Source organism: Opisthorchis viverrini (genome assembly GCF_000715545.1).
Source record: "Opisthorchis viverrini unplaced genomic scaffold opera_v5_90, whole genome shotgun sequence".
Classification (NCBI taxonomy): Eukaryota; Metazoa; Platyhelminthes; class Trematoda; order Opisthorchiida; family Opisthorchiidae; genus Opisthorchis; species Opisthorchis viverrini.
In genome coordinates this window covers 1552341-1564214 of record NW_008751743.1, presented here as the reverse complement: position 1 = coordinate 1564214, position 11874 = coordinate 1552341, and the positions used below count along the sequence as shown (strand labels likewise).

Genomic DNA, 11874 nt, shown 5'->3' with positions numbered 1-11874 from the left:
ACAAGGACACATTTATCGAACAAAACCTAACGGGCTTGGGCTTGGGCTGGCCTAACTGCTCGATCCCGAAGCTATCCGAGAAACTCTGGATGGTCTCAGAGGCCGTTACCTTACTCTCAAAGAGGGAATATCATGACAATGCTGTTACATTATCCCACGACAGAAGGAAGTCTATGATGACCTGGCTCGATTGAAAGGTCCGTGTGAACTATGTAGACGGTAGCATTTGTTGAAACATATAACACTTGTACGATACGAATCGAAGGTACTGAAGGTGGAGAACAATGTGAAGCAACACATGACTATTCGACATTTAGAGAAGATCCGAAAATTGCTTCTGCTGATGTACGGGATCCCACCTTCAGATCGACGATGCTACACACCGAAATCGACGGCCTTACACATTCATTATGAGAGCGAAACAGATCATTCTACTGAGTTCTTGGCTTATCATAAGTGTGTGTAACGTTTTACCACCGAACGGTTACACAACTGCGCAAGTGACGTGTGTATTTTGATCGGAGTCACCAAGCAATTTCGGCCTCACGGAAACTGCCAAAGCGTACCCAATTTCCGACAGCCGTTCCAAGTCTGGATGCAGTGAGGAATTTTTAGGCGTAAACAAGCCATGTTGGTTTTCGCAAGAGAACCGCATTGTTCTATTACGTTGCATCGTCTCGATCTACATCGACTGGCAATAAGCAAAGATAAATTGTGTTTAGGCCACAATCAACGTCAACTTATGGTCCCTAGTTTATTTCGCATGTTCATACGGCTTAAAACAGGCCACAGGAATGGATGACTGACCGAACGATGGGGGCAAACTAGTGCCCTACCAGGTTGTTGAAATAAAGCCAATGGAGTCTAAACGAGCACAGCCAAACAGGTTCCTAAACAGTACAGACGTTTTTGGCATGGGTAAGGTTTAGGACTGCTCCACCACCTCTCTGCTAGTACAGGATGTCAGTTTGCCAAAGAGTACCAGCAAAATGACCAACAAATCTCGCGAAATAAATAGCCGCGAAAGGGAGCGACTTGATGTTGGCTATAGGGGAGATATAAGTTTGAAAATTGGCCACTGCTGGGGTGAGGGAATTGGTCTTTCAACATTATACAACTTTTGCAGAACTCAAGAAGCACTGCAATCATTGTCACCATTAAGACTGCATTGTATTGGAATACCTCTTTCCCAAATAAACACGTTCTGCTATGATTCCCACTCGAACCTGATTAGTACCAAGATGTTACTGACGACGGAAAATGACATTTTACAGGTCCGTCATCTTAGTTAAAGGAAGAAGGGGTGTGAAGTTTCTAGAACATTTACGCTTCTCAAAAGAACTTTTCCCCATCACCCACGACGTCTAATCGTGATGGAGGCTGCTGTACACATCGAGTGGAGTCAAATAACCACAGCTAACCAATAGATCCCGAGTGCAAAGAGTAACGAAAGGTTCCGTGTGATTGAGCTATTCGGGATCTGATTAAATTTTTCCTAAATGGCACACACATTGGTACACATACACACATTGGTACATACATTGGCACACACACAAGAAAACACTTTTGGTCCTTCCTGCAGGGCTGTTTACCTTCTGGAAGGATGACATAAGTGAATTGTCTTCAGGTCTGCAATTGTTTGAAGGCAATTTTGACAGCAGGTGGAGGATTTAGTGACATTCACTTCTCTTTTCGTATACAATTAAACATAAAGAATAAAACTCCTTCATAGTCCACTAAGATGAGAACTTAAGCGAATTTACTGGCCAGAAGGTTCGTCGTTCGAACCCGACCTCTGCCTCTCGACATCCCGTGCCTAGGCTTGGGCAACCTGACAGTATCCCAGCCCTCGTGCTTCCGTCGGGTGGCATGGCAGCTGGGCACCGAAAGGGTGTTACAGCTGAGCGATCTCTGTGTCGACCGGTGCTTGACATACGTTGAGGTACAGTAATTTGTTGAAGAGGCCTAATCGTAGGTTAGCTTCTCCCTGCGGAGATTTCATACTGTGTTGCGGATGATCTGTGCAGTGTCTATGAAAGTGGCTTATATTCGGACGGTCGTCTCTGAGGTGATAAATTTGCCTCCGATAGACCAGAATAACATAGGTTGTTCTTTTACATCCAATCCTCCATATCAACAATGTCCTTACATTCTGGCCGGTAGCCATGCGACTAATGCAAAAGACTGATAGTTTAAAGAGATAACTCACCGAGGCATGTGCACACGAGATGGTAGAGATAGATGCGACCGTCCAGAAACGCTCGATTTGTCATTGACAACAACTGATTTGCTCGACCGAACTGCACTGGTTCTGGATTTTCCACTAACCGAAAAGGTCTCGTCCTGTTCGGGAATGGATTCCAAACTAGATTGATTCCGTTCTCGTCGGGCCATTATGCGGGCCGAGTTACGTACAACCTTCTGATATTCCGGATTAGTCATGCCCTGAATGACTTTACGCCTTTGGGGAGGAACAAAGAGAAAGCAGAATGATTCCAGCACAAACCGGAAGGTAAATTCTGGCAAATCAGCTCCATGAAAAACGTTTTGTATTGTTTTTTGTGGCTAACTTACATCAACGGCAAAGAAAAACTACGTACCCAAGTCCATATCTTTCGTCTGTAAAACAATAGTACGCAGATGTGGTGCCACTATGTAAGCACATGACTACACCTGAATGTGCGATAGCAAGAGGTGTCATCTGAAAAAAAGAAACGATGGAGGAAACGATCCGTAATAGACTTCCAAGAAGATCCACACTTCTCGGGCTATGGAACCTGAGACCAGATGCGAGGTGGCAAAGTAATAGTTTGTCTTGTTAACCAGGCCGGTTGAGAAGACCACCATGCAAACACAACTATAACCGAAGGAGTTGATGAACATGTCTCCTCCTTTCGGAGGTTGATTTTTCTATGGAAAAGTTGCACTTATATCTCAACAAACGAGCTGATAAAAAAATTGACCATTTGTTCCCATAATGGCAATTGAAAGCGAGCCGTGCACCTTCAATAAGACTGTCAGGCTTTCAGCTAGTGATCAGATAGTACCCAAACACGACTGGAAAACCGATATTTTTCCAAATGTGAATTATTCACACCAGAAGGGCAAGCTTAGTTAGATGCACAGAGGACCAAATTTGTTATTGGCAGTGGGGTGCCACGATTTCAGCATTCGTCCGTAGATTGGATTGACTTACCCAAACTTCTTGATCATTTTTTCGAGGATTGACTTAACAGCAAATCGTAACTGTCTTTTCTGAGTTGAATGCAGCGATTGCAAAGCCTGCACCTAGAAGGAAACAAGTCAAATGTTGGTGACAAAAACGATCTTCCGAACAAAATTCTGGCCCCTACGCAACATGAGCTTGTGACAACGTAAACAAGAGGTTGCTAAATTATGCACACCGAACGCAAAGATGAGGAATTTTGGAGGTAGGGGGTTTAAGGAAGTCCCTTGAAGTAAGAAGGGATGGAAGAAAACCTGGAGTACCAGCCGTGGTTAGGCCTGGTTCGTGCATTTCAGGCAACTAAGAAGTTTATTCGCCAGAAGACTTAAGTCATCATTAAGCCTCTTAGACTGCTACTAACACAGTGTTCCCCCGAACATGGACCGCCTGTGGTCCTGTCCTGAAAGTATAGTTCCGTGAGATAAAACCCTTGAGTTTACGTGACAATCGCGTTGTACTGCAGAGCTTAATTGCAAGGTCAGCCAGAACCGCAATTTTCTCGAAAGCGCTCTCCTTGTAAAGGGCAAGGTTTCAGCCGCACTTTCATGGCATTCTTCCACAAAACTGAGACGGAAACTCAGTGGCCTGAAGGAAAATACAATTAGGAGTTGTTATGCTAGTTTACAAAGAACAAAACTAACTAAGGTCACCGTGGAGAAAAAATAAAGGAAAGATTATCTGGGGTACTTGTGATCAACTACTGTGATGAATGAATTCGAGTGTTTACATCCGACTCCCATTAAATGGTAAAAAAATCAAGGACAAGGAAGGAAAATATACGAAGCGTTGTCAGCATGTGTATTTACTTGGTTGGTTGTGACTTGCTGGACGATCCCCTATTTGTTTCTGAGCAACCTAGTATTATTCAGCACTCAAACTCATCGTCGGTCGTTTTGGTAAAACAACTCACGTGTTCGTAGAAGCGATGAAGCGGCTGCCGCCTGAAGACAGTGAAGTTTTTGTCCGCTTTGATATAGTCCCTCTCCATACTAGCGATCCTATTTCTGACAGTTTTATAAAAACACTGAGTTACAAAAAGATACTACTTTAGCTTCACTACTCTTTCTGTGCAGGTTACGTTACGCTTGAAGTCCACTGTTTTTATGTTTAAATGTTCACTGTACCAGGAGACGCACCAGTTTTTCCCATGGTGGCTTACATTAATTCACAAATGTTGCATAGTTAGTGCAGCGGAAGTGTTCCCGATATGCGTGGATGACGTGAAAACAAACTTCTCGTTTCCCCTTAATTCCTTGTTCAGTGCGACCGAATTCACACTAGAACATGACATACATGACATGACGAGAGGCACTTTTGATCATGAAACCTCTTGAAATGATTATCAGTTGGGAACTACCGTCTAACCGGGAGCCAATACAGTCAGGGCGCTACCTGAAGTTCGCCTCTGCCCATCGGTTGTGCATGAAGAGGGCTAGTACCTCGCTATTAACTCAGCGAAACAAGTTTGTCATGACCCATCACCAATCGAGAACGAAATCAGCCACATCAAGTAACCTTTGGAAAGTATTTGGTAACCTCCAGAATTTACTGACCACACACTGCAACCATCAGAACAGGGTGGATCAATCAAGTCCAGGAACGATCCCACAAATATGTTACTACTTCGGTCACCAATAACAAACACCCGACATAGCCGTAACGACGAACTCAGGCATTAGACGGACAAAACGGTTCACAAACAGTTCGTACTAAAGATCAAATCAAGTCTGAGAACCGAGCAAACTGGGTCTACGGAATCGAACGCAGCGAGTGCGACGATGTCCACACTGGTCCAACCAGTAAACAGTTGAAGGTTTGGGTCAGTGGACACAAGCGGAATTACAGTGAACTAACTACGCTGAAGATGGACTCAGCTATAGCACTCAACACACTAGCTGAGGTCCACCATGTCGACTCTGATGACACGGGGACCCTACAGCAAATTCACAGTGCCACTGTGAGGATCATATGGCAGTTCAAATAAACGCTTCATGCGTTACCAATGTCAGTTTATCTGCAATCTCCTCCGGCTCGCTAAATCACAAAAATAGAGTCACGAACGGTGGTTAGTGCGTGACTCGACAGCCCAATCTCATGGCCAATACACGTGTTCAGATCAGAGATCACATACGAATGACTGGTTTGACCTTTCGCCCATAAATCTAGTGATACGGTTCGCAGGACTGGAACCAGTGGTCGTCTCGCAGAGGAGGTCCCTATTCTAAAAGAACAAATTATGAGGTCGTGCATTTCTGCACGAAACAGCCAGGTTGGGGCAGCTACTGGACTGCGTTTGGAAGAGCCCACCCGAATGACAAAACCTAAATGAATGGAAATGTCAACACTTAACGTGAAACATCAGACGAAAAATCTGAATAATTCAGTCGTCGCGTTCTTCCTACGCAAGGCTTTTAGGAACACGAGGACTAGTGTGTGGCTAGGTGGTCCGTGGCCTGCACAGAAGCAACGACGAGGTAATGGGTTGGCTCGAACCCGGGAGTTAGTCTCAAGCATGCGATTCCATCACGAAAGGCCCAGGCACACATGGTTTTGGTTCCTATGGAGATCAACCAGTGGGGCACAAAGAGATGGGCAGCGTAAAGGGAGTAAGAACTTGAACTATAATGCTTTCCCCTGTGCGAATAGGTCTTTGTTTCCTAATAAAGGAGAGCTAATCTGGATAGGATCACAAAACTCCCTAAATATACTCTGTGAAATACAAAGGCGCTAATTACCGTTATTGAGGAATTTTATCAGCTCACAAAAACTGAGAAAGCGTTGAATCACTTCAAAATAACCGGAACATAGAATACCAAGCCGCTGGAACTTTATGAACACTGCTATCAGCAAAAGACTACCGTGAGAAAAGAGATGCCGTAATGCTCTTAATTGAGGCTGCCCGTGAAACTCGATCAAAATGGTCCCGGCTGCGAGTGTCAGTCAATTTACGTGAGGAATGGATATCCCTTCATTCGGCCAGTCAACTTCAAATTAAGTTGCAAATGAGTGTATAACTATCCTAGCCGTTCAGGACTTCAAACTAATGTAGCTTCCAGTTTAGGAGATAGGATCCTGTCTGACACTACCTCTATGCCAAGATAAGAGGATGGGAAGTAGTTTAAGCAGGATGAACACCGGTGGGATGCGGGGACTGTTTTTGAACAACAAGCTCGTCTCGTATGTCAGATATCCGGAGACCAAGCCACGACACGTCCAAGAATTTGAACCGCTGATGAGTTCTAATAAGAGCAAAACTCGAAACCACTGCTCCCCCCTTCGGCGTGGACTAACCAGAATAAGTAATCCAGTACAGAAGGACAACTGTTTAAACGAGAGTATGTGAAATCTGGCAATCTTACGAGCCATTTTCCCTATCGGTCAATCTGCCCGTTCAAGTAACTAACGCACCGTGCGGATCGGCTTCATCTCTCTGGAAACTGATACCGTCTTATTGATTCGGCGCTACTCTCTGAGACTGCGATATTTAATAGGATTGAAGTACGTCCACGCCATTCGCATCTAAACCAATGAGGTTAATCGAAGCCACGCTTACCTGTATTACTATTCTCAAAATGTGAATCGGGTAAAACAACAGGCTATCATAAATGTGCTTCTGTGACAGGGATTTTTTCATCGCTGCATCAAAAGTAGATCGCTATGGTAGCGAATGCAACACGTGAATAGAAGTCACTCTGTCACCGTTACGTCAACGGTACTTGGGTCGAAATAGCATCTCATAATTTGTTGTCAGCACAAGCAACTAAGTTATACGAGAGAAAGAATAGCGTTGATTGCATTTATCGCTGACTTAGCAAGAGACTTATTTTTATGTTACGATGACCTCTATCAGGTGGGTTAACTTAATCACGATGCATTCATGAATTAGTGTAGTCGGCCAAGACACCCAGTGTTTGCTTGAAAGTTACCACCCTACATTACTTACCAACGTCCAGACGCTGCAATAAGTTCTCAGCTTGCACCCCGAATGTAATCATCTTGAACATAGTCAGTAGATAGTGCGCTAAAAAAAATCAAATAGGTCATGTCCCCTGCTGCTGTTTTGACGTGAGGATAACGCCAGACAGGATCAGAGTTGTTGTCCTTGCTGGAAGAACGATTAGTTTAACGTGAAGAATTTCTGATGCCCAATCATCCGGACGACCCACGACCGTGTGTTCAGTCAGTCAGTAGTGCAGGTTATTGTGACAGGGTTTCAGCAATGGGTTTGCTGATTTTTTCTACCTGAGGGGCAGTGTTTGGACCCTCACGCCATTCCGAGCGCGTGTACGGTACATGGTAAACATCCGTCAGAAATGGAGAAAAATCAATAGGCAACACAAAATGCAAGAAAACACGAACCAATGGGGGGAGGGGCAAACGCTCCACGGAACCCCACATGTTCCCCTTAGTGTATACATGCCATCCGGTAGCTTTTGTGTGCGATAGTTTGAGCATCCACCATTGTTGAATGTCATACAATTTGAATCCTGTGTAAACAGTAAACCCAAACTTGGTGCTTGTTCACATTGATCCACCCCAGCTAAGAAGCAACAGCTATGCCAGGTAGTACCCAATGCCCCTGATTTCTCAAAAAGTCGTCTTTGTGGGGATTGAGAAGCAGCGCCGGAACTTCCAAAATTTCTGGCCCTATGAAACAGGTTGGTCATCTGCTCATCTGACAAACAACAAAGTTCAGGAGAACATGAAAAGTGGGTCCTGTTCGGGGAATGACTTAATAGGGACATTTTATTTGACCTCGCTCTGAAGGGATCAGCCAGAAAGACACAGCCGACACAGAGCGCCACTGTAGACTCTCTTTGGAACAAAGGCTCTCATGATATTAAAGTTGTTCAAAAACTAGGGGAGAGATAGCTCGCAGATAAAGGCAGTACATGGATTGAGAAACCACGTTCGATGAAATGAACAGCCAAATGTTACCCTACGCGATTTCAGTACAATAAAAGGAAAGCTAGATAAAGAAGTGCATATACATAAAAAGCCGGAAAATGCAGGACCTACCATGTCAGTTAGACATACAGAACCGGAGCCAACAAATGCCAGCAGTAGTCGGATTAGCTGTAATCCGTACCGAGCCAAGGGGCGCTGTTGCGAAGAGACAATGCGCTGGGCGATTGACATAGCGTTGTCAATCACTGCGGATGCCTGAGATTGGGCTGTGGGATTATCGGATTCTAGGCTAAACAGAAGAGCACGACGGAAGCGAAGGTGTTTGAGAAGGTGACAAACCACACGAACTGCCGATTCTTGCATTACTAGATCGGTTGGATTCGATGCCAATGGTACCGAGGGAGGCAGGACACTCCAGAGGCGAGAGAACAGGAGATGAAGCGCGGCGCAAATCTATGTAAGTCAAAGAAGAGGAATATTGCGGCGCGTGTTTGTAGTTTTCCATAAGTTCGAGATTGTTCAGTAATCAACGTTGCAAAAAGCGTCCGGTACGAAAAAAGAAGGTAAAGATGAGTTCAAACTCATCAACAATATTGTGATAGATCTTGTGGGAAAAAGATGCACTGTGGAGACAAACAAGATGCCAAAAACCTACGCGTTCCGATAATACTCCTCCACGCGGCATAGACTTGGTTGACAGGATTTCATCTTCGTCTGCACAAGTGAACTGACCAATGGACGAAGCCTTGTCATTTGAGGACTCATCTTCACTATCCGCAGAAGGAGCTGCTACCGAAATGCATGTACGAGTGTCAAAGTGCGACACGACGGAAGAAAGAAGGGATGAGGAATTGTTTACTATGTTCGGTCGGAGGCCAGCGAAAGCCAGTATCGAGTTGACAATAATGCGACCAGCCAGATCGCGAACAATGCGGTTGGATTCGCAAACTGCGGCTAAGATCTAAAAAGAAGAGATGGGAAAGAGGAAGAGGGAATTCTCGCGAACAGGGAGAGTAGGATCCTGATTCTGTCTCAGACTAAAAGCAGATACTTGAAACAGCGTGTCTGACACTGACGATTGTAGGTTAGTATGACGGCTAAGCCTGGATGGCACTACTTTCCAGGGAACTAAATTAGAGGGTCTCGAGATCAGACGCAGAGAAGACAAATGACTATCCTCAGATGCATTCGTTCCGTTCATTCCAAAAGATGGAGCAAAAAAGATTTGCGTAATGGACCTACACAGTACCGTATCAAGTAATCAAGATTCTCGATTAACCAGAATCCACGTACCGCTTCCAGAATTCGACTCATATTTCCTATCGATTAAGGGAGGCTGGATATCCCGTAGAAAACTTAGATGCCAGTCTCCTGATAAAATGTGGATATCTCCCGTGAGAACTTGTTGGATCAGTTTTCCATAAATGGAGCTGCAATTAAATACTTGAGGCATATGTAAATCACAACATGAATGAGAAGTTTTTCAATACGGAGCCGCTTCTAGCTTGGCATGGGTATTCGAAAGCCCCAACCGGAGCATTACTCAACGAATGTACGGACTGAGAAGCAGGAGCTGTAAGCTGAGCAGGAGCAGTAAGTGAGAAAATATAAAGTGGAACGGCGACGGACACTTGGACGATCCTGCACAGGAAAACAATCAGACACCAGCTGCTGATGAATCGTAGTGGATATGTAAGCAATATCACCAGGAGTGTTAACAGGCAAACCGAACAATTACTGGTTCAGAAGCTCTGCCATAGAAATGCACCATAGAATGGCTCTTTAGTGCAGCTCAGCAGAGGGGAATCTCGGACGTCGAACAAATGTACGCGTTGCAATCTACGTTCAGCTGTAGCACAATCCCGGAGCCTAGCTACCATGCTGTCCGAAGAAAGCACGAGGTCAGGTTGCCCAAGCCTAGATAGGGTAATTCGAGAGGCAGAGGTCGGGTTCGAATCACGGAACTTCTGGTCAGTAACTTTGCGCCCTAACCACCGGCTATCTTGCCCCTTGCGTTGAAATCTGACATACCAACGAGCAACAGAACCTGAAGACTATCCTGGTGAACAGTCTAAATACAGCGCTCATATGGCGGTGAGCGTGCATCACATGCTGCAATTGTAGTTGCAATGCGAGTTGGAATCCACCCATAGATAAACCGTCCAATCGATGGTGTACTTAACCGGTTGAAAGAAAAATCTGATCTGCCCGGGAGTGTTAACGGTAATATATGAGCGAGCTCAAAAAGTTCCTCTATACACCACGCTACTTAAAAGCAGCCTCCCCTAGACATCGTTTTAAGCAAAACAAACCACACAATCGTTCACCTCCGGGATAAACATGTTGGCGAAATCTCGAAATCGCTGATTGTCGATTGCTCCCTTGGAAGCCTCTTCCATAGCGAGTTCCTCTGCGCCATCTAGTTCCTGTGCAATCAGGTGACCCAGGAGATGGTGCAACGCACGGAGCCGTGGCTTCCACGGTATAAGAGGTTTCTTTTTCTTCATCCTCAGTCTGCCTGATGATACGTGGCTCTCCACAACAGAAAGCCCAGCTACCTGCTTGGCGATATCGTCAGTGATATGATTGGATGACTGGTTGGAGGTTGCCCGCTGTTCGACAGGATCGGAGAGTTTATGCATCAGCAAAAGTAGATCATTCAAATGGGCTTCCAGGAAGCGTTTTGTGGATGGTGTGACCCCAGCACATATCAGTTCCAACAAACGGTAGGCACGTTTCTGTAATACTCGTGACGGTGGGTTGACATGCTGAGAGATGAAAAAGGAAGGGATATGGTATAGTTCAGATATCATCCTCATCATACGACACAATAAATCATCCAGTGGTAACGTAAGTTAAGCATTCAGACACAACAGTCGGTTCGGACAATTGTCTTAAATATTGCAAACTGTGCGATAGCGATGTTTAGATAAGAAGTTCGACAGCAGATACCACTGATCGTACTAAGACTGGATTCCAATAGGCTTGAAGCCCCTACAACACAATCTGACCGGCGAGTCAGCAGCCGAAACAACCAGTGTGTCGCTTGAGGCATCAGGCAAACCATAGAAATCCGCCAAAAGTTCCGCATGTTCCGGTGGGTAATCAATGTAGACATGTGGAGTAGTGGTTCATAGGCCGATGCCGGGGATATGCATTACAGATGAGCTCTAATAGGGTCTCCTTTGGCAAGGACTGAGGAGGATTATGGCGCCGGGGTAAGATGCAAGCGCTAGAAAGAGTAATGAGCATGGGAGAACGAAATCCAAGCATGGCGAACAGAATAGGCTGGTCATAGCCAAGGTTGGAGCAACTGGTAACATGAGAAAACCTAAATTCATTGTGATAAATAGAAATATGGTTGGCCGGCATCCGAAAAGGAACGCCTGCATAAAGTAGATGAAACATAGGCGGTTTATGCGGAGCGAGTATTTGGTACTACATGGAAGACGCTGACACCGATGCAAACCTCAGGGAATATGATTGGCAAGCAAATATGCCACTAACCGGCCGAAGCATGACGGCATAGTGATGAGTGACAGGACCGGTTCTTTTACACAAAGGTTCTGGCCTCTTCCACCAGTTCCCCCAAATTTCAGTGCAACACCGTACTTCCCCAGGATACAGTGCCGTCATAACATTCCATGGATGACACCCATTGCTGTGCAAGTTAGGCGGGAATATTACATATTTGTACGATATATATATATATATATATATATATATATATTATCTCTTTC

General features: G+C 45.1%; 3 protein-coding genes across 3 annotated transcripts in view; 2 read left to right on the top strand and 1 right to left on the bottom strand.

Annotated features, from left to right (window-relative positions):
- T265_04954 (hypothetical protein) overlaps positions 1 to 4560 on the top strand; it is a gene marked incomplete at both ends in the record, with an annotated part of 6619 nt that extends 2059 nt beyond the window's left edge. Inside the window, one exon of the mRNA XM_009169822.1 lies at positions 4488 to 4560. Within this exon, the coding sequence (XP_009168086.1) occupies positions 4488 to 4560 (73 nt within the window). The remainder of the gene's footprint in view (positions 1 to 4487) is intronic.
- T265_13640 (hypothetical protein) overlaps positions 1 to 11874 on the bottom strand; it is a gene marked incomplete at both ends in the record, with an annotated part of 32881 nt that overhangs the window by 4538 nt on the left and 16469 nt on the right. Inside the window, 5 exons of the mRNA XM_009169831.1 lie at positions 2210 to 2461; positions 3197 to 3288; positions 8246 to 8587; positions 8790 to 9095; positions 10462 to 10902. Of these exons, the coding sequence (XP_009168095.1) occupies positions 2210 to 2461; positions 3197 to 3288; positions 8246 to 8587; positions 8790 to 9095; positions 10462 to 10902 (1433 nt within the window). The remainder of the gene's footprint in view (positions 1 to 2209; positions 2462 to 3196; positions 3289 to 8245; positions 8588 to 8789; positions 9096 to 10461; positions 10903 to 11874) is intronic.
- T265_04953 (hypothetical protein) overlaps positions 10910 to 11874 on the top strand; it is a gene marked incomplete at both ends in the record, with an annotated part of 5433 nt that continues 4468 nt past the window's right edge. The window contains one exon of the mRNA XM_009169821.1: positions 10910 to 10984. Coding sequence (XP_009168085.1) covers positions 10910 to 10984 — 75 coding nt within the window. The remainder of the gene's footprint in view (positions 10985 to 11874) is intronic.